The sequence below is a fragment of the Apaloderma vittatum genome, unplaced genomic scaffold (assembly GCF_000703405.1).
Source record: "Apaloderma vittatum isolate BGI_N311 unplaced genomic scaffold, ASM70340v1 scaffold2799, whole genome shotgun sequence".
Classification (NCBI taxonomy): Eukaryota; Metazoa; Chordata; class Aves; order Trogoniformes; family Trogonidae; genus Apaloderma; species Apaloderma vittatum.
Window position 1 is genome coordinate 145,650 of NW_009735641.1, and position 25,541 is coordinate 171,190.

The 25,541-nt window shown below is 41.8% G+C and overlaps 1 protein-coding gene across 1 annotated transcript in view; it reads left to right on the top strand.

The window, feature by feature from the left end:
* Window positions 1–24,958, top strand: part of LOC104279373 (dynamin-3) — a gene marked incomplete at its 5' end in the record, with an annotated part of 154,307 nt that extends 129,349 nt beyond the window's left edge. Inside the window, 4 exons of the mRNA XM_009876641.1 lie at window positions 5,861–6,025; window positions 10,335–10,561; window positions 11,180–11,416; window positions 24,889–24,958. Coding sequence (XP_009874943.1) covers window positions 5,861–6,025; window positions 10,335–10,561; window positions 11,180–11,416; window positions 24,889–24,958 — 699 coding nt within the window. The remainder of the gene's footprint in view (window positions 1–5,860; window positions 6,026–10,334; window positions 10,562–11,179; window positions 11,417–24,888) is intronic.
* Window positions 24,959–25,541: the final 583 nt, after the last annotated feature.

Consider the following 25,541-nt stretch of genomic DNA (forward strand, 5'->3'; position numbering starts at 1 on the left):
TTTGTTTGACATTTTTTTCCTATCCACAAAGGCACTCGTCTCTCCCCTTCCACAGGTACTTTGTTTTCAACTCATCATTTTGAAGTGATTGTAGCTTTTACTTGTAAGTAGTATTTTACGGACCCCTCTGAATGCTGTCTTCAGTGATTTCCTCCGAACACTCTCAAAATGTGCCACAAGTAGTGTGATAATCAGAACTGGATGCACAAATCTTGTACTGATTTCATAATAGCAAGACATTGTTGACTAATGCTCTGTTTGTATTGCACTGTTGCCGCAGTTCCTTTTCTGCTGAACTGCTGCTTAAGTGGCCAGTCTCATGCTGTATGTTTATAACTGATTTATTCATGCTCAAGTAAAACATTTTCTATTCATAATTAATTTCATCTAGTTTTTTTAAACTTTCTCCGGATCATTGTGACCTCCGGCCCTGTCATATCCCCTTCCAGTTTCTTCTCATCTGTAAATGTAATAAGCACAGGCTATAATTCACACTGAACATTAAGGCATTTAATAAGCACATTAAAAAAATACAGCCTGTATGAAAGCCTCCTTGATGGAGTTTTTGAGCTTGATAATGAGCCATTGACAGGTTTTCTCTGGAAATGAGCATCCAACCAGTAACTGCAGGGAGAGCACACTTGCATTAATGAAAATATCACTTGAGATTGTGTCAAAAGCTTTACTCAAGTCTGAAATATGTGGCATCTAATGTTAATACCTTACCCATAAGATCTGAATCCCTGCTCTAAAAGGAGATTGGCTTGATTTGACATGATTAGTTGTCAACCTGTTAAGAACTATAAACCAAAAGTAACTCCAAATGTGTCGGAGTTCTGGTAATACATCATTCCTTTCTGTCTCATAGTTCCAAATCAGCTTCTTCATTGAAGAAGGCAGGGAGAGAGCCTAAGGTAGGGTTTGAATGTTTGGGATCGTTAGAGCTATGTAAACATCTGGGGAGCTGTGTGTGGATTCAGCAGAAAGTTTTAGCTAATGGTCTGTATTATACAATATCTGCACAACAAAGAAGAATCGAAGTAGATGATTGTTTAACTGATCCAGAGAGTTAAATATTTTCGACTCAAATTGAGCTAGGCTGTATCTTTCTTCTGCCTAGGTATGAAGTGAGAGAGATTGTGTGTGCAAGGGAAAGCCGGATCACAACCTCAGCAGTTCAAGGCTGCTAATGAAGGCAAAGGAGCTGAGCAGGGCAGCCCGTGGGTGGCTCAGTAAAGGCGAGAGCAGTACAAAGTCAGGAGATGCTGAAAGCATAGAAGAGAGTGGCAAAGTCACCCTCTGTGAGGGAAAAGGACAGCTTCCAAGCTACCCGGGAAATGTTCTTTTTCTGCTGCTTGCTTTGTTGTAAATACACAAAAGTAATGTATTGTCATTTACTTGTGGTTCCTTCCAGTAAGAAAACCTCACTGTGTGAAGCCATCGTGTGGTTTCAGCAGTCCTCTGGCAAAAGGCACGCTATGTACAGCTGAGAATATCGTAGCTAAATTACATATACAGCATCAAGCTGCAATGAAGAGACACCATCAAGAAACCGTTGCAAAGATTTAGGAAAAAGCAGGAGGGTTTGAGGACAATTTCAGTGTCCTGAGTGTTGGTGTATGAAAGAAAAAACCTTACTTGGACAGGAATGTATGAAATAGATTATATGTTCAGCAGCTGTGAATTAAAGCATAAGTACAATCTGGAGGGAATAATTAATTTTCAGGTGGTGATTGTTGTTATGAACTTGCATCTGTAAATGAAAAATATGAAAGCAGCTTTTAAATGATTGGGTTTTTACTTGGACTTGTTTCTTAGCATACAGAGCATTGCTTTGGTGCTGCTTTGACTTCTGCCCTTTAGTCAGTCACCTTCCAGTCTGCTTCCCCTCAATCATTTTTAATAGAATGCCTTTTTGATTACAGAAAATTGGTTGATAGACTGCTCTAATGAAAACACTAGACAAATGCTCCTTCTTGGAACTGACATCAGGAATGTTATACAAGGCATTCTTAAATATGCTGGCAGCTGCCCTGAATGTAATGAAATCATGGAAATTAGAAGTATTGCACTCTGTGTGGCCAGCTTAGGACTGTTTTCAGTACGTTACCCAGTTTTGCTGTGAATTTCAAACGGAATCACTTTTTTTGATTTTCTTCTTGGGACATTCTTTAACATGCTTATAATCCCCACAATCAGGAAAATTATCTACTATTATTTGCTTTTTTCTTTTTTTTTCAGGTGGGGAGGCAGCGGGGAGGGGGATTTGCACACAGTTCCTCATGCCTACATCCCTTTGTACCACACTGAATCGTTCTTCTTGCAGCAGAGAGTTTACAGTCTTCAGAAGACTGATAACTTCTCTGATAGAAACGCATGTGTAGGATGAAAACCTATTCCCACTGCAGCCAGCAGGAAAATTCCCACAAACTTAAGTGGTTTGGATTTCACATGCAGTTTTCAGTCTTCTCTTGTATGACACTTAAGATTGTATTAAGGATTAGCTAAGTACAGAAGGTATCTAAATGCAGGAAAGGTAGAAGAGTAGCAACGCTGCATACTTTGCGTTTCACTAGCACCTTTCCATGCAAGGGTCACAAAGCATTTTAGGAAAGACAGGTGAGACCTGCTGCAGAGCACAAGGAATGGATATTATTTTCATTCTTCTAAAGTGCAGAGAAAGTAAAAGGGAAGAATCTTATATCTGTGGCAATGTTTAGGTGTATAGAAGTGCAAGGACCATCCTGGCTTCCATGTTACCTTCTCTTTGTTTGGTTTTTAAGTCACCTGTCACTTCTCTGTAGCTTTGGTGTGTTTTCATCAGGTATTCTGAATTTGAGTGTTACAAGATGAATCTAATTTTCTTTACCTGGTTTTTAGTGTTCTAGATTCTTCCACTGGTTCTTTGTTGAAGGCTTACAGAGTTCCTAAAGTAATTGCAGTTCTGCTCCTTTGAGGTAATATTTCATTCCTGTCAGTAATTAATAGCAGTATTAAGAATCAACTGAACAAAAACTTAGCCCAGTTTCATATGCTGTTGCTTAACACTTGCTGTTGGAACTAGTAAGTTCCAACTAGTAAGGGGCACTGAAAGGGGACTGTGGCTGTTTTGGCTATTGGGAAAGAAGTCACAAAACCTGTTCCCACCTTTTTTGTTCTCCTTTTCTGGTCATCGTGAACGTTCCATTCAGCAGCGGTCAGAGAGATGTGAGGGTTTTCTTGCACCTTCTGGTTTGGGTTTATTCATTGCAACAGACTTGCAAGAGCCCTTCTAGAACACGGGGTGGCTGGGACTTGGTCTGAGGGGTGGTTTGCACAGAAGCTAGAGTCACTGTGATGCTCAGGGAGGAAACCAGGTGTTTTGAAAGGATGACATGGGGATGGGGTAGGGTGTTTGCATCGCCTCTGTCTCCTTGGGATGCTCAGCTTTACCAGACAGCCGTACTCGCAGATGCTGTTGTTGGCTCAAAGCGGAGATGGCTTAGGAAAGAAAGCCCGGTAATGCTGGTAGCTGTACTGTGGAGCCCAGAAATCTGTTAGATGTAGATTTCTACGTGCATGATGGGATGCAAACAAGATGATTTCTGGTGTTAAAAGCCTTCAGTTGAGACATCAAATCATGAAGAATACTATGGCCAGAAGCTTTTATAATAAATTACTTCTGAAAGATTGATCTTTTTTGATTTCAGAGAAAATAAATCAACAATATGAAGTCAGCTGTATTACAGTTTCAAACAAGACACAGTCTTCTGAAGTATTATCCATTTTCTGTAAATATCACCTATGAGCGTGTATACAAAAGGTTAAATATTTGCAGACTATTACCCTTCGCCTTAAAGATCAGGGACAAATTACTATTTTTACTTTACGTTCTCTTGATGAGGATAATGATAAATATCTGTCACTTTGCTGCTTAGCCAGCTAAGAATCTTATTGCAATCTGTAGTTTAAACAGTGAAGGGGAGAAATAAAAAAAAAGGAAAAAAAATGCATGGACAAACTGCATTTTATATAGACAGCGAAGAAGAAAGAGAACTGAAGTCAAATGCAGGGGAACTGGGAAGGAGGAAATTTCAATCTGCAGTTATTTGGCTAAAATCGATGGACATATGATAGATGTAAGATTTTTCCATTTATTTGGTATTTCATGGGAAAATTACAGTTTCTTGTCAGACGTGGAGGCTAAGGAAAATAATCTGAATGCTGTGACTTTTTGGCATATGCAGCTTATTAACAAAATGATTAAGGTTTATAGGATAGTGTGTCTACTGGTCTTAGAGAATTGAAAACACTATTTTCATCAAAAGCTCTTTCAGTGTCCTTCAAACCTTCAAAGTCCCAAGATTTTTAGGAAGCACTGCTAATTATTTTTAAAGTTCATAGATTAGCTGGTTTTCCAGTAATTTGTCTGTAATTAAAAACAATCTGAGCTTTTGAAGCTTCTTTAACAAACATTTAGGTTTGTTTCTAAGCAGTACATTGGATCTTATTTCTTAACAAAACTAGTAGTTAACAAATCACAACAATAATTATTTCATTTAGACTGGGCTGACCAAGCCGTAGTTCCCGAGGAATAATACAAAGTGGTCTACCTGCCAGTGCTGCATGAGCAGAAGCAGTCCCCATGTTAGGACATGAAAGTAGGAATCTTCTTCTGGCCCAGCAAGAATCAATTTCACATGGGGAGAAGCCTCTTTGGTGACACATTTGCAAATCTAGCTCTAATTTTGCTAATGAGTTACCTACCAATTTCAGCTGTTCCAGGAATCTGTAAAGCACTAGTGATGTACAGATTTTAGGTAAATACTATATTGCAAATGGACTTGTGCTCACAGGGGTCTGGCTGGAATATAACTATTTCTTGTTATTGGGTTATTTGCTTTTTTGCAAGTACTTGCTGTTTCTTCATGTTATGCTTCTAGGTACTAGCAGAACAGGTTTAGATTTTATAGTTCATGTTAATATAGCTTTGGTCGTCGTTTTCAGGGAGAAGTATTATATGTCACAGTTTGGGGAAGGAACATTGTACTTTCCAGGTTGAAATTCCATTCTTTTGGCATCTTGAAGCCTCAGAAAGTAGTTTGATTTTCGCCAAAAGGCCACTATTCTTTTTTTAGTTTTTCTTATATTTATATAGGCCAGACTGAAGCAAAGTATATACCATTTAGCTTCCAGTTAAAGTTCCTGGTATTTTCTTTAATTCGGTCAACTGTTTACATACAAAGAAGTTTCTTCCTGTCCAATGAAAAAGAGACCTCTTAACATATAATCCAGCCTGTGTGGTGCTGAGCCCTGAGCACTGGAACCAATGATGCTTTTGCTGTTATCCTTCATACATCCTTTGTTTATATAGGTGCTGGTCACATCTAACAAGTTTGAGGCTAAAGTGTGGAATTTGTCAAAACTGAGTCAGTCTTAAATAACAAGGATATTTTCTACCCATAGGAGGGTAAAATTCAAAATCCAGACTTACAGTTCTGATTTCTTGCATGAGTCAAGCTGGCTGAATCTGGATTGTAAAATATTTGATAGTAAGTATTGAAGTGATCTGAAATAAAATCTTGGGGTTTCATTTATCACCACATCTTTGTCTGAAAACTGTCTTTAATACAAAATTACAAATTTGTGTGGAAATATATAATGTACTTTGTGAAGAAGGTCTTGCATTGCATGCTGCATTAATTTCCAGAAGTTCAGATTTCACTTAATGTTAAACAGGTCAGTACTTTTTAACCTCCAGACATTCTTTGTAGGAGTTACATTGCTGGATTAGTACAGTCTAAATTCAGGGTTCTTCCCCAGTATATTTCCAGTTTACTGAAGTCTGAAAGACTTGACTTTTTTTTTTTTTCCTGTGTAGACTGAAAATGATGAAAATATCCAAGCAGACAATTTTTCAATGGACCCCCAGCTGGAGAGACAAGTGGAGACAATTCGAAATCTTGTGGACTCCTACATGTCTATTATCAACAAATGTATCCGAGATTTGATACCGAAAACAATCATGCATCTTATGATCAATAATGTAAGTAACAGCCAGAGTTCTAAATTATTTTAATATGTCTGTCAAATCTTTTACTCCCAAAGACACCTCTTGAACATAGCAGCAACAGTGTCTACTAAAGAGAACTTGCTCCCATAAACGTCACACTCCTAGACAAAATATTCTAATCCTCCTTAGTAATAGTCAGTTCTGCAGCCTTCTCAAAGGCTGGCACACAGCTTTGAGTACTTTACAACTTAATCAGAACAGAAGTTATTATTTAATGGTAAATAAAGGAGACTTTTTTTTTTAATAGTCTTGTGATTGATATAACGGGAAGAGAGAGTTGGGAGCTCTATCTAGGCAGTCTGTGAGGGCTGCAGAGCTGTGCTTCCTTGATTTTCAATCTGTAGCCCTTTGTCATGGCTTCTTAAAGCAGCTCTTATTTTGTTTTCTTTATGTTTTCAGGGAATAAATCTAAAAGCTTCAGAAACTGTTGTTTAGATAAGCAGATGTGGTTGTTTGATTTATTGTGTGTGTCTTTCTTAGATGTGAAGATTATTTGGTTAAAGAAATGGCTTTGAGATATCATTGTTTTTCTGCTGCACTGGGATCTCAGCACTCACTTCCTGGCAGAGTTCTGAATGGACCTTTTTGAAAACTAACAATATTAGTTCCCCTGCTGCCATATAAATTAATAATGGAGAACACAGCTCCTGTTAGTTATGGGTAGCACCTTCTCTTTGAGGTCATCCAACCAATCAGGCTTTACAAGTACAGTACGCTATAAGGCAAATCTGGTTAGAAAGTTGAATTTACTTTTGAATCAGACCCACCTTTAGCCTTAGCCTGATGGATTTCATTAGCCTTGTGGAATTCATTTTGCACTTAAGAGCTAGGTGGTTGGATAGGAAATTTTTGCAGAATTTTTGCATGAGAGTGAGAGATACTCCATTAATATTTAGGTTCAGGGGAGTCAGGTTCCAAATAATGCTCTAGTCATGGGTGAGTTTTTACAAAAGAGCATGGGAACAATGGAACTGCCCTATTTCTCCTGAAATTGGTGATGCTCTAGACTTCATAGGGTGAGCGTGTTCTTTCTGCACTTTCCAGATCACAGCTAGCTTTGACTTAGCATGACTTCAGTGCCTTCTGAAAGGGCTGGTTTTAAGCTCTCATTTCATGAGCACTGCAGAGTTCAGCAAGCAGTTCTTTTGAAAGTTTACATTAAATTTTCTGCCACTCACCTCCTCATATGGAATAGTTTAAGGGTCTCTGAAGTGTGTGTTTTACTCAGAAGTAGAATACTTCAGATTTTGTATTTTTAGTCTTGTCAGCACTTAGCTACATTGGTAAAGTCTGCCATGCTGGCTAACTGTGGCACACAGAAACATCCTGACATCATCGTCTACCTTTTGGTTGACCACATAGCCTATAGCTGTGTTTGAGCTGGCTAGTAAGCTAAGACCTCCACCTCAATCTCAGAATTTGAATTTGTGGCCAGGAATTAAAATTTTTTGAAGAAGTGTGAACAGTGAGGCTAAAAGCATTAACACACTTGTTTCTGTGCAGCATAGGCAGTAAAATATTGTATTAAAAACAATAGCTAAAATATTAATATTTAAGAATCAGCACTATTAATAGGAGAAAGAAATGCCTGAATTAAGACTGCCGAGCCACACCAAAAGGCTACGCAAAGACCTGGGAAGCAGTGGCGCTGTGATGGAAGGTGGGTCCTGTTAAATAGTGTGTGTTCCTTGGAGTCTCTAGAAATCCAGCCCTTCCACCAGCAGTTAAGTGGAAACACCCTCCCTCTCCCTTAATGAGTCTGTTCTGTGCTTTCTGCTGCCCCATCATGTTATCTCCAAAACTTTGGAAACAAATTGATCCTAAGGAGTTTGTTTCCATGACAATTGTAACCTCCCAAGTCCTCCTAGAACTTCCTTTCCGCTTCGTGGGCCTGTAAATGAGCACTTATAATTCAAGGGAAGTATCAGATTCAAACTCAGTGTACAGAAAATAATTAGATACTGTTCCTAAGCATATTCTAAGGCCTAAGCTTTCATTGTTGTATTCCAAATACATCCCTTATTCTTCCCTTAGGGTGAGTGTTCATTACCTTAAAGGAAAATACATTTACCACACAGAACTGCCTTGAGTTATCATTAACAATTCAAACATGCACAAACAAAACACACATTTCAGAATTTGTATTTTATGGAGCCTGGGTATCGCATAGGATACAAGAGGGGTGGTCTTACAGTAGGCAGTGTATACTCCATGAGTAGTAGTGATATGATCCCAGCTGAGTAGAAAAACTCCAAAGTACGTGTTACTACGGAACTTAAGGTTAAGAAGTGGGTTGTGTTTGCATTTGAGGCAGTGATGTATATTGTAGTTTGCCTGTTGATGAATGACGTTACAAGCCCATCCTACTCCACTTCAGCGTGACAGGGCAGGCTCTGTGACATGGCTGTTTCGGGTGCTCCCAATGGTTCAGCTTTGACTGCAGGTCTGATGTCTGTGAAGGAAAATGTTTTATATCATTTGCATGAGTCTTTATGATTTCTAGAAAGGAGCAAAGGTGTAAGCATCACTTTCCCTTCATTTTCCAAGCTGGAGAAAGTGGCTGTTGTGGAAGGTCTTCCTCTATCTAGTACAGAGCACCGGATTGCAGAAGGCAGGAGCTTGATCCAAGAACCATCCTTAATGCAGCAGTCTTCCCCTTCCAGAAGAGTTCAGAGAGTTACTTGAGTCTCCTGCTAGTGGCAGACAGGGGTCTCTCATCATAATTGTCACAGGCTGAGTTTTTTCAAACAAATATTTGTGGTTTAACAATGCCTTTACAATCAGCTCTGGCCTTAATCTAATTTTAGGACGATGACTTCTTTTTTTGAAGTGATGCCATTAAAAGGCTCATTTCATTGAGTAGAATGTGATGCTGTTTAACTATGATATCTGTTTTTAATGTGGAGTTTTTGGCAATCATGGGGAAAGTAGTGTACTCTGGCTCTTGATCAGTACCATCTACTGGAAAACAGCATGAGACTCATGGAAAATTTTTGCAGGCTTTGCTAAGAATTTGTGCATCTCCTGTCATATGTGAATGGGAAATGACAGCCAAGCTCAAGCAATATAGTTTTGTTTCCCTGCAAAGTGTGTCCCAGCCTTCTTTTCATTGCTAGGTGACCATAAAGGGTTCTGTGCCCATGCAGTCTGACTGCTCTTACTGACCTTGTCTGAACACAAACATTGCCTCATCTAACTGTCAGGATTTAAATCAACGTTGCTTAACTAGCACAAGCCCATGTGCAAATGATGCTCAGGTTTATGTAATCAGAACCTTGGGAATGTATTATTGTTAGTAACTCCAGCTCAAAAAAGCTTTATGGAGCAAAAATCCAGGTGAGAAATAGATCAGGAGAGCAATCAAAGTCTCAAATGCAAGGATTTAGTAGGTCAGCAGTTGGTCTATTTACCACAGTCTTATTTAATCAGAGTACCTCTAGCTTTTTATCTCTCTTAATGTGGGCCAGGTTTCCATAACTAGGGCAGGCGTAGCAGGAAATCAATATAATAAATCAGATTACTTGGGAGACTTCTCCCTTCAACTTGAATGTGTGTAGATCGGATATTTAGAATCTGACAAAGTTATTGGAAATGAAAGATACCGTCTGGTAGGGTAGATTTTTCCTTAGAATATATTTTGACAGCGATTTTATAAAGCCTGAAAATTCCCATTCCCAGGGGAATTTAGTACCTGATAGTATTGCTAATACTGTTTACCTCTCAGTCATTTAGAATTGGACCAAAATGCCAGCTGACTCCTGGGAGCTGTTGGGAAGCCCATTTGAAATGAACTGTGCGCATAGGTGTCACTTACGTTAACTCCAACCATGTCCAGTGTTTCAAAGACAGACCAAAACAAAGCCACAGTGTATTATGGCATGACTGCACAAAACTATCTGATCCTCACACGTGAGTTGTTTCAGAATGTGGCGTCATAATTGCATTAAGCCTGTCTGCGTGCAGGCAGCTGCTCAAAGGTCCAGTCCACCCCTTTGGAGCTTCTCTGTCGCCAGCCTTTCCCTGGGCCACAGCTAGAGCTAGAGCTCAGGCTGCTGCTCCATCAGCTCAGTCTGAGCATTTTTTAGTCCCTGATCTGACCTAACCAAAACTGCGTAACCAGTAGAATTGATGTAAGGCAGTAGAAAAAACTGACTAAATCAAGATACGTCTGTCTACCGATTCCACGGATCCCACACTTCCTTTATTATGTATTTTCGATAGGCTTTTGCATTGTTCTTGTTGATTTGTTTGGTGGTTTGTTTGTTTTTGTCTAATGAAAAAGGTAAAAGAATTTATCAACGCAGAGCTCCTGGCTCACCTGTATTCTTCTGAGGACCAAAACACTCTGATGGAGGAGTCGGCCGAACAGGCGCAGAGGCGAGATGAAACACTGCGCATGTACCAAGCACTGAAGGAAGCCCTAGCGATCATTGGCGATATTAGCACTAGCACTGTCTCAACCCCTGCACCCCCTCCTGTAGATGACTCCTGGCTTCAGCAGGCCCGCAGGTAAGGATCATCAAATCTCTATTGCGAGGAAATTTAGGACAGGCAGACAATTGTTAGCATCAGCAGCTCCCTCCGTGCCTGTGGTTGTGGACAGATACCCCTCCAGGTCTTTAATGACACTTGTGAGGGAAATCAAAACATTTTCCCACACATACTTATTCTATGGATGTGTATGTGAACACTAGATAAGATATTTGCCTTCTAGAAGACCATTTATAGCTTGCCCGATACCTCAGATAGCAGCTGCTTCTGTCACCCCAACTGTGCATTCACAAGGCCTCTTTTTGCAAGCTGTTACAATAATTAAGCATCTCAGGCTCCATGTCCTAGAAAATTCACTTAACAGAACATTATTAAAACTCTGATATTAAATCCAATACACTTAACCTCTTTGCTTGTGTGTTTATTTCTAATTGTCATAAGACATGCTGTCTGTTGGAAGGGTAAGTGTGGGACTTAAATATAGGTGATGCTCTGACACTGACAGCAAAGGGAAATGCCAAGAAAAAAACAACTGTCATAGGCATAAAAAAAGGATTTAATTTCTGTTTAAAAATAATAAAATAATAAAAACCCCTCCACCTTACTGAACTTCTTAAATGTCTGATATTTCACTAGATCACCTCCTCCAAGTCCCTCAACTCAGAGGAGACCTACGCTAAACAACCCCCCAACCAGACCTTTATCTGGCCGAGGACCTGCTCCTGCGATCCCATCTCCAGGCCCTCAGTCGGGGGCTCCCCCAGTCCCGTTCCGCCCAGGACCACTGCCTCCATTTCCGAGTGGTGGCGAAGCCCTTGGAGGACCTCCCCAGGTTCCCTCTCGGCCGACCCGGGCTCCTCCCAGCGTCCCAAGGTAAGAATTCTGATCTTCCTGGCAGGGGGACATGGTTCTCTCCCTCTGGCATAACAGACAGACTCTGCACCGTGTCGGAAAGCCCAGCACCGCTGGGGAGGGAGTCTTGTAACAAAGCAAGACTGGGCGTTCCCTGCAGAGAGTCAAGGGTGTTTTGAGGAAGCAATTTTTAGCACAAATAAGACTTTTTGAGAAGAAGTTTTCTCGTGGAAAAAAATAATCCAGTTGGTTTGAAGACGCTAGAGTTTCTTGCATTGAGAAGCCTTATTCTGGTTGTGTGGTACTCACAGAGGGGTTCACAGAGGCAGAGAGGTCATCCACCCCTCCGCCAGAAGAAGGGCAGGGGTACAGCTCCTCACTTGGGCCATTCTGAGTCCTCACCAGAGGAAGTAATGGCTCTTCGGGGAGAGAACAAGAACAATCATTGTGGAATCAGCAGAACAAACTGACAGGAGTTATTCCACAAGGCAAGTAATTTACAGTCAGTTGAAAACAGCCCATAGTTGCCGAACTGTGTAAGTCATATGGTACAAAATGAATAGTTAAGGAACAGGATTTTCATGATCACATAATTTCTTCTCCTTCTCAGGATTTCACATTTATTAGAACCTTTTAAAGTATCTTTGCATATTTTATAATGTGACCTTAACTGCTTTTTTATACAAGTTATATGAATAAAACATCCTTACTATTTATTTACACAATGATATAATACATGTAATCACTCAGATAGATACATATATATATATATGAAAGCCTCTAATTCCAAGGACTTTGGTAACTTCCTAATTATGAGAGGCAGAGGCAGATTAGGCAATGTTGGAACAAAGGGGTTTCTCCATTTTTAATAATTTAACTGTCACATTAAAATTAGTCACAGTTTGCAAAAAAACACAGCCGGTTAAATAGAAACAAAATGCTCACATTTTCAATTTTAAAAGTGATAATTGAGAAGAGAACATTTGGAAAAAAACTTCTTTTTAAATAGGTGAGATCTGCTGTAGTTGTCGGTAACTTAAATCTAAGGCTACATAATTACCTATTATAATATGAAGAATAAATAAATGAGGTATGTCAAAGAAATTAAGTATTTTTATACGTTTGCTGTGAAACTTATTGTTGCATCAGTGCCCAACCATGAAATGCACTCTTTCATCTTGGTGGATATCCCATAGCTGGCAGTAAGACTGCTGGGGAGAAACCCAGAATTTGCCTTTCTGGGTACTAAACAGAAAGGGAAGAAGTCCAAGCAGCATCCCCTCACTGGGAGAGCCTGGGACTGAGCTGAAGGGCACTGGTCCCAGTGTTCCCCCTGTGCCATCAGAGGACAAGTCACATACTAGACACAGAACGAGGTCCAGTGTTTTGTCAGTTGTACTACTGGAGAGAACCATAGCTCCCTGGCGTCTCTCACCTTGCCTTGCAAACAAGCATGTCTCCTTTGTCCTCCCTGGCTGTGATTTTGCATGGAACGTTGCTTTCTTGAGGTGGCTTGCCAAAAGCATGTCTGCTGATAATCTTTTTGAAGCTAAAGCGATAGGTGGGATGAAGACCAGAAGGGAATTTTCTAGTGCACGAAGGACACTTGGGTAAGCAGCCTGCGAACAAATCAATTTGGGACCGCCACTGGCGGCATGCGAGGCAGTGCCTGATAAAGGAGGTCAGGGTTTTCAAAATGCCGTAGCTGGATATATAATTAAATGTACGACTGCCTGACATTTTTGTGGAAAAAAAATATCTGCAATACACATCTTCTGGACTAGATCCTAGATGTCTTTTTCAGAGCTATGAAAGCCCTCGGACATAAAAAAAATCCTCAGCTGCTTAAGGATGAAGGAGGGAGTTTGCCGTTTTGCTGAAACTTCAGGTTTCTCCTGCTGACTAAACTCTGAGAGAGGAAATCCCAGGGAAGGGGCTGCAGGGGAAATCACCTGAGGGGGACAGTGTGGCTGGCTCCTGTGCCTATTAAATGTTTCTTTAGAGCCCTGGAATTTCTGCTACGCTTGGTCTGGTTTTAATAACAGCCTTTGCAGGATCATAGGAAATTGACTCAGAAAATGGGTCTGAGATATTAAAAGGAAAAAAAAAAGTTTTGAGGAAGATTTCTTGTGGAAACTTGAGCTTTCTTTGTGACTTATTTGTGAACTGAGGTTCTGTGCTCTACTCTGCCACTATTTTCTTCAATGATTCCTTGAAGTGTGAGGATCTCTCAAATCTAGGGAAATAGTTTAGCTTCCTGAGAAGAAAGTTGTATTTGTAAAGTTAATCTGGCTTTCCAAAGGAGCTTTTTGTTGCAGCCCCCATCAGTGTCACATGGAGCTGAAAAACCTGACATGCTGAAGAAATAGAAGCTTCCTATTTTCTCTTTTTCTGCCTTAAGAGAAAAAGATCGTTTTACAGGGATAAGACTTGGACCATCCTTTTCCATCAAGTGGCTGAGCACACGTTTGGTTTGGAGAACTGAGCACCTTGTAGTGAGATACAGCCCCTGCCTTTAAAAAAATCCCGTGGGGTTTTTTTTGTTTGTTTTGTTTTCTTCCCCTCTACTTTATTAGCATTTAATCAAAGAAATTGCACAGAAATGGCAAGCTTTCAGCATTTTCTTGCTGTTCCTCACTTACCATACACGGAAAGGAAAAGGGTTAGGGGAGCAGGAAATAATTTTCTTCCTTGCTTCGCTCTGATTCTAAAGCTGTTTTGGGTTATGTGCTCTGAATATTTCTGTAAGGAAACAGAAACTATTTGCATGATACATGCCTCTTTTAATTAATCCCACTTGAGGTGGGTGGATCTCTCCCAGCAAAGCCTGTGAGTAAAGGCCCCTAGCTTAAAGGGCTTGATGCCAAAGCATATATGATTTGTGAAATATTCCCTGCTGCCAGAATTTAGATTATTCCCCCTCTCTCTTAAAAGGCTGCAGTAATATTTTGAAAGAAAATGCAGCTGTGTGCTCACTCTGGTGAGATGGCTTCAAGCAGGCACTAGAGCTACTTTAGTTTACCACGATGTGTGTCTGCTTGCCTGTTTGGAAAGCCTGAGCTTGACCAATTTTCTTCTACTGTGGATGCTTTGATTTATGGCTTTTAAATGTCCTGAATGGGAATCTCAGCTTTGCCACAAGGAAAACAATTGAATTGGAAATGTATTTCTCCTGGCAGCAGAGTCCATGGTGTTCGTAGGGGTGGGAGGGTGCTCCCCTTTTCTCTCTGTGCCCTGCTCTGTAATGCTACTGTGCATTCATGAAGGCTTTCCCAGTGAAGCACTGGAGTCGTTACTCACTTTGCCATTAAACATACATGACCCTGCTCAGTATGGAACTCTGGGACCTAGTTAAACAGATGCCTTGAAGGGCTGGAGCATCCACTCAAGCAGGCAGGAACATAAATGCTCCTGAGCACCTGTGTCTCACCCTCAGGTGTGCTGGTGCTTGGTCTCTGGGATCTGAGGGTGGTTTTACACGTGAAGAAAGCCGCAGGGAGAGAATTCATGTTGTGTTGTTCATGAGCAGTCCCATACTCTCCCTACAATTTACTTCAATCCCACAGTCAGCCAGCATGTGAGGGGTGATGGCTGCTATGCAGCTATGTTTTATTATGCCACTGAGGCCAATTACATGTCCTGTTGTGTTTGTAATCAACGTTGTAAGCCATCATTATGTATTTCTGCCAACCTGGTTACAAAAGAGGTAATTACAGTAGAAATTAACAGTAATTAGTTAGAAATTTCCAGACAAAGTCAGAAGCACTGCAGAAGGCATCACTGCCTGAGATTTCCTGGTCCGCAGGCTCTGTATCAGCTCTTTGATTGCCAGGTATCAACCATTAAGTAAGTTTTCTGTGATGGATTTTTATGGATTAGAGTTCTTTGGAAAGACTTAATGTAATGTCTAATCTTGCATATTGAATGATGCGGGGATTCTTTGCAAAAAACGGCATGTGATCCTCTGATTAAAATCTGTCATAGTGCATAGACATAAGGGCCAGAAGGGTTATCCTGCCCTAGCCTGGGAATTTCTTCTCTTCTGAAAGTTTGACCTTGGAGCCTTAAAAACTTACTACTGTATTTCTGAACGGAATATAAATAATAATCAGATAGCCATTGCTATCTGATTGAAACTCTTCTGGCAGGGTAAGTGCTCACCTTAAAGCATTTGCATGCCCAGCTGGGTGATCAAAAGCACAGCTCTGTTCAGCAGTAGTAGCCATTTGTCCTCTTTGAATGGATCTTCAGTGAAGGTTATATTCAGAAAATATAATCAGTAATTAGGAGTGTTTCATGCAGGCAAAGAGATGAGTGTTATACGAAGGGATTTCAAAGTCCTGCTGAATTTCAGGGGAAAAAGAAAGCCAAAGAATGACTAATTTAACTCTGCGTTTCACATCTGTGATCACAAGCATATACAGCTTACACGTGTGATGCAAAGCCAGAGCCCATCACAGGAGGAGATACTGCTCTTCCATAGTCAGTATGTGTCCAACTCTGTCTGTCCAAGGACTCCAAATTCACAAGACTATTAGCTATTCTTTCTGCAATTTCTACCCTGGAGGAAGACACTCCTGTGTAATTTGTTACCAGTCTAATTTACATTTCTTGTTGAAATGCATACCCAGTAATATGTTGTCGCTGCTGACTTTTTGCTGCTGGCTGCCTCAAGTGAGAGACTCCATTTATTTTCCCTTATCTCTTAGAAAGAAATTCTGCTTTTTCGCCTCCTCCACTGGCTCCTTTATCACTATTTTCTTCTCCCTTTTTTCTGCTCCTCCCTCGCTGTCCCTTTCTTGACCATCCTGTTTGCTTCCTCTTTCACCTTCTCCCTTCACTTGGTTTCCTGCCTGGTACATTTGTCTCCCCCACATATTCTCTCTTTTCCTTCTCACCATTTTGTCTTGGTTTCTTTCCAACTTATCCCTTCCCTGGCACCTTTGTAAATCTGTCTCCTGCTCCTTGTCTTCTCTTAAAGTTTTTCAGAGAGTTTTCAAACCATAAAATTGAGTATTTGGCAATCTTTCTTAATAGCAGCCTGGTGTCAGCGGCTGTGACAAGCATTAGAAACACTAGCTCCACTACTTAGGGTAGCCTTGTGCAAAAACAGTTGAGGCATACCAGTTAGCTCAGTCGGTTGGAGCGTGGTGCTGATAACACCAAGGTGGCGGGTTCAATCCCCATTCAGTCCCCATGTGTTGCCTGATGTAGTTGAGAGGCGTCCCTGCCTATGACAGGGAGGGTGGATTAAATGAACTCTAAGGTCCCTTCCAGCCTAGGTCGTTCTATGATTCTGTGAATACTGGTCATCTTGCAGCTTCAGTCCTAACAGAAGCAATGAAGGAAGTAGCATTCTGAATGAGGATCAATATTGGAGGGATTGTAAAATATCACAATATAGCAATTCTTGTCGTTTCATTATAATTCTGCAATACCAATCTCTCAGTAAATGACATCTGCACGCAAGTGATTCTTCGGCTGCCTGAACTGTGATGCCCTGAGAGATATAGGAGGGTCTCCACTTCTGTTCCAGGAGCTTCACTGATTGCTGCCCCCGAAAGGATGGCTTTCTTCTAGACTAGCAATAGGATGTTGTTCACTGCCTTCCTTCATATCCCTTTCCTCCAGATGGCTGTCCTGAAGATCAAGTAACACAAAGTTAATGGGATGTCAGACATTGCAGCTCAGGCACTGTATCTGCTGCCACTGAGTCCACCATCTCTTTCTTTATTGTTATCTTGGGTAATTTTGATAGTCTTTAGTATTGTTCCTGCCCTACTTGCTCTTGCCTTATTCAACAAAGAATTGTTTTCCAAAAGAGATGAACTAGGAGAGTTCCATTTCATTGGGACTGTCACAAGTTTTCCCAAAGCTCAGCAAGGAGGATCAGGCTGGGAAACAGCTCTTCATTACTCCTAGACCAGTCACATGTGATGGAGAAGGGTAAGTAAAAATGATGATAGAAAGACAGAAAAAGAAGGAACTTGAAAAGAGTTGAAGGTGATTCTGGGATAAAGATGATGTTGTGAGTGCAGTCCTCAAACGCAGTGGAAGCCTGCTTTGGAAGTGTCAGCTGGTAAACTGAATAAGTTAGTTATTCAGTCAGGTATTTTCAGCAAAAGTTTTAGGGTTTGGGGGGGTTTTTTTTTGCTTCCTTAGCCTTTTCTCTCTCAAGATACTGTTAGTAGAAGGATGTGGTTTCTATTTTTAGTGTCTCAACTTGAAAAAGGAAAGTAGAGTCAAACAATAGCAAATGTTGCTTGCCAGAAATGGAGGAATGTGAAGATGTGTTTTGTCCCCAGTAATTATTTAATCTCTTAACAGAGTAATTCAAGAATAGTTGAAGGCTATGTAGGATTAGAGGAAGGATGTTTAGCAGGAAATTTCTTGCCTTTTCTGAAAGACTGAGTGCAATAGCAGTGCATTTCTTGCCTTCTTTATGCTAAAAGAGAAAATGTATGAGAGTAAATAGAGAGAGAGCAGTGATGATTTGAAATTCCTGAACCTGCAGGCATCTTGAAAGGCTCTCCTTGAATCTCTCCTGTCCCCAGCAAGCTGTATTGGATCATTAGTGAAGGAGGGCACTCAATGCCACATTAACAACAGTCACACTGATAATCATGTTAGTTGTCATCATGGACAAGAAGAGGTGCAACCCTAGCTGAAGGTGACAACCAGGATGTTTGTCCCCTTTCTTGCACCAAGGTAAGTAAAGACGAGAGAGACAAAAAGGCAGAGGAAGGTCAAAGGTGAGTAGGAACGAAGAACAGAGTGGGCAGAAGTAGATGTAGTGTTCAAAGACAGGGTATGTGATTCACATTGATGCTGAACAGTACAGCTAAACACAAACCAGTACACAAAACATGAGCTACTATGCAAAGACTAGATGTTTCTCCCGCTGAGTTTGTGGCCCCTCTGTTGTCATCTTCAGTGGACAAAGGAAGGTAGAGCAGTGTTCTGAATGTATCACTCAGCACTCCTCTCTTCTTCCACAGCCAGTTTTGATCCTCTTGACCATCCTGACCTGGGATTTCTGAAAGGTTAGAACAGTCCTCCACTAGTATATTGCCCACTTGCTTACTTGACGTGTTCCCTGCTGAAGGGCAAATAAGAACACACAGTTTCTTAAGTCATTCTTCGTTGCTCCACTGAATTATTTTTTTTGTTTATTCAAACTCAATTCTCCATGTGATGCATTAATTCCCTGAAATTACTAATTTGAAAATGTAACACCCACATAAACATAAAAACATATGTGTTGTGTGTGTGGTAGACATTAATTTATGATGGTTATATAGAAAACATGACTTGAATTGCAAATAATAAAGTAATCTAGTGAAGCATCAAATTTTGGACCTCTTTGTCTCTGAAAGAAGCACCTGTACTAAGTTAAATCACACACAGTGGAACCTCAGTAACCCCAATGCTTTGGAACAGTGTTAGCATTTGAATTAATGGAGATTTATATTGCTGCAGTGTAGTGGTGGCTAGTGGAAAGACACATTCTTCTCATTCATTCTTTTGTGTCTTTCATTTGAAAGAGGTATCAGATAAATCAATATAGCAGCTTTAACTTGCATAGACTTAACACAAAAATTCTTCCACTGGCAGAGTAGCGTGCAGCTGGGTCGTTGGAAATAGTGAGGTTCAGCTGTATGTAGAGCTGTGCAAGTATCGGGCAGTACTGTCGCAGCACAACCTCTTCGCATTTGTCGAGCCTGATACTTGGGTGTTCAGCTGGAGAGCTACTTCAGGACCGGCATGCATGCTCAAACACCGGGCTGTGCGCCTCAGTGCTTCTGTTCTTGACGTGCCTGCTAATAGTAATCCTGTGGGCATGCTTACTAGGGACATTTTATGTTTGACAAAATGACTTTTTTCAGTACAGACACAAATCTGAGAAATTTTCGCTTTCTTGGACAATTATGTTGGGGCAAGGGACCATCTCAGACAGAAATTCCTCAACTACTTTTTTCTTTCATCCCCACTGAGTGCTGATTCTCATTTCTCCCATCATCATCATCTCCTGATTCTTATCCGTGATTCCCGCTTTGCTCCTCTTAATGTCATCATTCTTTTTCTGCTTTTCCTGCTTTGTTATGACCTGTGTGACTAGTACTGAGTGCCTTTCCTCCTCTTGGTTTCCTTTCTCCTGCGCTGGTGTTTGGGAGCCTCCACAGTAGCCATGCTGCATCTGCTGTAAGCCAGAAAGAGTTTTAAGTATGTGTAGACTGCAGACTAACTAATCAGGCCTAAAAAAGGTGTCTTGCCTGTATTCTTCAACCATGATGGCTACAGGAGTATGGATTTTCTTCCAAATCCAGAGGCTGATGGGGTGCTGTATAAAAGTTAGATAGGTTGATAAAACTGGGAAAAGTAGAAGCTAAGCTGTGTGGGTCTCTCAGGATCTTACTGAACCAGAAAACCATATAAAAATAAAATCAGCCAAGGTGCTATAACTATCCCGAGAACAAACTACTTAGTCTCTCTAAATTACCACACCAAATGAGAAACTATTTTTATTCCTCACCTGAAGTAAATCTCTCTTTCATCCTCTTATTTTATGCCTCACATTCAGACCTCAAACAAAATTTGCCTGCAGTCAGACTTAAAGCCGCTTAGAGATTTTGTTTAAATATTTTCTCATGAAACTCTCGAAGATGATGTCACATATCAGGGTAGTCCGAGAGGGCTGCATTATAGGGAAACCAAGATCATGGAAAAGAGAGAGAATAAAGGACTTCTGTTTACAAATTCAGGTCTATAGGATGTATTGTAAAATATAGCTGTGTGCATGCCTTCCGCAAGTGTTCTCTGGTGTTCACAAGCAAACAAGAAAGTAAAATATGAGTGGAAATGAAAGCCTTTTATTTAGCAGCACATTAGCTGTGCTCTGAGAAGAGAAGCCATCTTTGAGCGGGGCCTCCCATAGTAATTACAGCCATGTTTTACTGAAAGCATATTTTGTGGACTCTGTGTGGGGAGCGATAGCACTTCTCAAAAGGCAAATGCCTGAAGAGCTCCCATATGTTTCTGATCGAATTTTAAGTCTAGACTTGCTTTATTTAGTTTCTTTTGCTCTGCATTTGCCCAGCTAAAGTTTTTAGGAGTTCTTTTAAAACTGGAAAAATGGAGTGTGCTGCTTAGGTTAAAAATAAATATAAAACTTTTCCTTTTTTAAAAAAGTTTTTTTTGTATGGGGGTAAGAGTTACCCTCCATTCAAAACCCCACTGAGCTCTTCAAAGGGGAAGTCTCTGCAGCAACATCAGGGAGTTATTAAATACATACTTAGTCCACGATTTTCATTGGTAAATTCTTTATGTCTGCTTAATGTGTGCTAGTTAGAAGAACTGATTTCTTTCTGCAGACTCGTTTACTCAACCCTGGGGACCTATGATCCCCTGCCCCTTTAGCACTAACTTTTACAAACACTGTTTCCTTTTTTTAAAAAAAAAAATAAAATAAAATACATCAGACTGAGCAGCCTGTTAAAGGGGCCAGGCAGTGGGACTCAGCCCCACAGCTTGAAAACGCAGCTGAAATGTTGGAGACAATAACCAAACCGGAATTACCACAGCAGTGACATTTTTATAAGAAGGAGCTTTCTATGAACCGGGAGCCGCCTTTCAGGGCCTGGGAACAGCTCAGCACCGCGGATGCGCCCATGGGCTGTCAGAGTCATTCCGATAACACAGAGAGAACGCGGTCCACATCGTCTCTACCGCTATCATCTGTTGGCCTCAGACTAAACATTTAATTGGGCTTAGTCACATATTTACGCACTGACATGGCGGGGAGCGGGGACCTGGGGGAGGTTGTTTGTCTGAGTCCCTCGCTCCTGTCCATGGCCAGGCTGGAGCTCCCCCTGCCGCTCCGCTCTCTGGGATGCTGCCCGTTCGCTCCTCTTCACTCCAATTTTAGAGGATCCAGCAGCGCTCATTTATGTAACCTTTGCTCATAAAGCAATGGTGCCAACATCCCGGTAGGCTTCCCCAAGACCTGAGTTTTTCGGAGGTGTCCAAAGCAAGAGAGGAGCATGGGATCACATCTGCAAGCAGCAGCGCAGGGCTGGCTGCGTCACCGCAAGGTCGGGGTTTGGGTGCCCAGGCTCCCACACCCCTCCCTCCTGGGCAGCACTTGCACTCCCAGCCACTACTTTGGGCATAAAGGAGTGGGGAAAGGCGAGAGATGTATGGACTAGAGGGAACGGATTGAAGCTAGAGGTGGATTGGTTAAGATTGGAAGAAGTTCTTCCCCATGAGGGTGGTGAGACCCTGGCACAGGTTGCCCAGAGAGGGGATGGAAGCCCCATCCCTGGAAGTTTTTAAGGCCAGGCTGGATGGGGCTCTGGGCAACCTGGTCTAGTGGGGAATGTCCCTGCCTATGGCTGGGAGTTGGAATGAGATGAGCTTTAAGGTCCCTTCCAACCCTGATGATTCTATGATTGGCCTCTCTTCCTATCTTTGGGGTTGGAATTCCTGAATCTTAGGCACAGTATAAAAATGGTCACATAATGACTGGTCACCTTGACAGGGAAATCTAGGCATAGGCAATTTTCCGTGCTTGTCCTTTCCTTCACTTTGACTTGAGCTTTAGCTCGTGTCAGTTGATAATGTGTGCTAGTGGCTAACGAAGGCGAGTGTTCTTCCACAAGCCGAACCCCTGCACTGTGCTCTGCCCAGGGACTTGGAAGCACAGCCCCTCTTCCAGGGAACTGGAAGTGGCCCAGGGGACTGTCAGCAGCCGGGCTTGGAGGTTAATGATGCAGGTCTTTTTCCCAAGTGCTGTCTTTTCCCAAATAGCAGGAAGGCACCTCTGATCTTCAGGTGGAGGTCCCACTCCCCTAGTCACAGTATGCTGGATTAAGGAGCTGGAGGGATGCCCTGTGTAATGGCATGGGAGCCAGGCAGAACCCTTAAGCAGGGAGAGGAGAGGGGCTGGAGTTAAGGAGAGGTCTGCCCATTCCCCATGTACATCCCTGCCTGTACATGCTGGGAACACACATGTGAGTGTCTGTATGCAGATGTCCCTGATACATGCGTGCATCTCCGCCGGGCAGTGCTCACAGTGCGAAGGTGTCGAGGAGAGCCTGGGCTCAGGGGTCGCAGTGACAGCAGCCCCTTGTCAGAGAGGATTCCCTTGGGGGTATCCTCCTTGAAGTAGTACTCTAAAGTGGAAACACGAGTTTTCTGGTGGATTTTTCCATTCAGGTCTGGACAGGGCTTGAATGAAAATCTAAAATAATAGTCAGAGTGCACTAACAGCTCAGGTTCAAGAAGGAAATGGGGCTCAGACCTGATTTTGGTTCAGGGTTGGCTTGACTGATTATATCCAGGAAATCCTCACACTGTGCTCTCCAGTTTCTGATCCTGCTGGGCTAAATAGCAATTTTACTAAATTACATTATTTGGATCCAGCGCATTGCATTCAACCTGGTATTAAAATGCATGCTTGAGCTTGTATCTTTTAAATTTGATATGAATACAGCTGTATGCATTTTCCCTTGTTTGTAAATTGCATACACATGATACTATGTTTTCAGTAAGCGCTAAACAATGCAATGTGAGGCATTTCAACAAAGGAATAATTTAATGCAACCCAGCAGAAATGCAGAGCCTTAGAAGTGGTTCTTTATGAAACTACAAATTTTGGAAATGGGTCCAGAAGACCTACACTGGAGCATCACAAGAAACAATAGCTAACACAGTAACATTTTTTTCTGTAAGAAAAATACACCATGAAGAAATTACATTTTGCATATTTTTTTAGCTTTTAACAATTTACTTGAACGCCTCAGCTGGCATATTTTCTATTTGTTGCATGTTAGGGATTAAAATTCTCATTTCTTCATCAAAAGAGAATATTGTCGTACAAGATGCACTTTGAGCCAAGCAAGACTTTTTTGTCAAGCGTAGTTTTGTCTCATATATTATGTTCCAGTTCAAAGAATATTAACACAGTTACATTCTTTTCATCTTCTGTTTAACAGAATGAGACACATTGCCTTTGTAATCTTCTTCAGAGACAGGAGCTGTTCCTGCTTTCACAGGTGGAGGACAGCGTTAGAGAGGGCTGTACAATTTGTCTTGGCCCTTAATGAAGTCTGCAGAAGCTGGAAGGGAACTGAAGAGCTCTCGACTCCCCACCTTGTTCAGACCCTGGGCTCATGCCTCTCTTAGAGCAGCTGTGCACTCTCGTGGTGATCTGGGCTGGCTTGAGGAATAAAGAGAGAGCTGGTACTTCCCATTAAAGAAAATGGGGAGCAAAAACGCTGTGTAACAGACGGTTTGGAATAACTGCAGTAACGAACCCCTGCAGTAGGGTGCTGGATAGCTAGCTAAGGGAGCTGGCTAAGGGAGGAACAGTCTAAGATATATTTATACAACACAAAACAGCATCAGCCAGAACTGTTTGAGCTACTGCAGGTACTGGAGACCAAACAGATACTGGCATTTCAGATTGTGCACAGGCTCTGCTCAGTGCTGGGATGTTTTATCCCAGGTGGAATGGAACATTAACAAGATACTTTTTGTAACTAAGCTGATGGAGTTATCTCCACACAGCACTGATATGAACTTGAGTCACCGTCCCTGGAGGTATTTAAAAGACATGTAGGTGTGGTGCTTATGGACATGGTTTAGTGGTGGTCCTGGCAGTGCTGGACTCGATGATCTTAAAGGTCTTCTCCAACCTAAATGATTCTATGTACCCTAAATACACACACAAATATAAAAGGCAGTTATGCAGCTACCAGTGAGAATCTTGTCTACAGCTCCAGCTGAGTTGGTGTGTCATGGTTAAATGAAGTGAGGGAGAGGAAGGTCTCAGCCTGGACTGTCCCTGCTCAGCCTGGGCTGCAGGTGGAACATGCCCAGGGTTTGTGCTGCTGCTAGCCCGCGCGCTGTTATCTCTTACCAGATGATGATGCAGTCTGAATTGAAATGCAGGGTTTTGCAGTGCACAGGAGCCTGTGCTGAATCAGCCGTTTGAAAGAGGAGAATAAATACCCATAAGCCTTCACAAACCATCTGTGAGTCCCTTAGCAGTTACTGAAGTTGACAGAGGAATGCATTAGTGGTAGATGAATGAATCCAGAAGCCATAGTCACGCTGGCATTTTCTGAAATGTGCCTGTAAGTCACATTACAGCTCTGTGGCTGTCCAGGCTGGGACTGACCCCTGAGAAAACAGGACTAACGATCCTCTTGGTGGTTTCCTTGCCACAGAAAGGTAACTGTGTCCAGAGAACACCCAGTCTGTGAACCGGAGAGAAGAGCTGTCTGATGCATGAGAGGGCTAAGGCACGGTGTGTGTGTGGCAAACCCACCACTTTCTTCCTTACTGTGGATGCTCGGGGCTGTCGTGCTTCAGTGTGCGTGGGAACAGGGCTGTTGTGTTCAGGAGATGTGCATGTTCACACAATGACAGCAAAAGGTGCCAGGTTTATTCTCAGTGTTTGTGCTTACTGTTTCTTCTCTCTTTCTCTCTAGTCGAAGACCACCCCCTTCACCTACTCGGCCCACTGTAATTCGTCCGTTAGATTCATCCCTGTTAAACTAAAAGAAGTTTCTGGCATGTCATTCCTTGTTAACCAAATACGTGGGAACAAATTGCTTGGTAACTGTCGCAATAACCAATGTATAGTCGCATGTATGGACATCTGTAGGCAAGTAACCACTTTTACTGATATACTCTCTGTCCATTCTGCATTGTTCATGAGGTCTTGAATGTTTTGGGAAGGTCTGTGCTGCCTTGACTTTTCCTTTTGCAATAGCTGATGTTACCTAACTTACTGACACTTGTCTTCACCCAGGCAACTGTGTATAGCAAATGAAGGGCTTGACTTTGTGTGTTTTGTGCATGTGCTGATCTGCTGCTTTTTCTCCTTCTTATCTGAAAGGAATCTTGCTTTTCTTTGTACCTTTCAGGTTTTGTATCATTTGGAATTACACAGTTATGCCCATTTTTTCTTTTAATGGCTAAACTGAGCAAAGAAAAACAGTGTGGTTTCTTACCAAGCTCTTCTGAAGGCCCCACACTTTTATGTCTCTCTTGCAAGAGGCTTGCTGGATGGCGGCTTCTCCTGTAATTTCTCCATATCCAAAGACTAGTTTTTAAGGAATGTTGTTAAACAAGAAGGGTG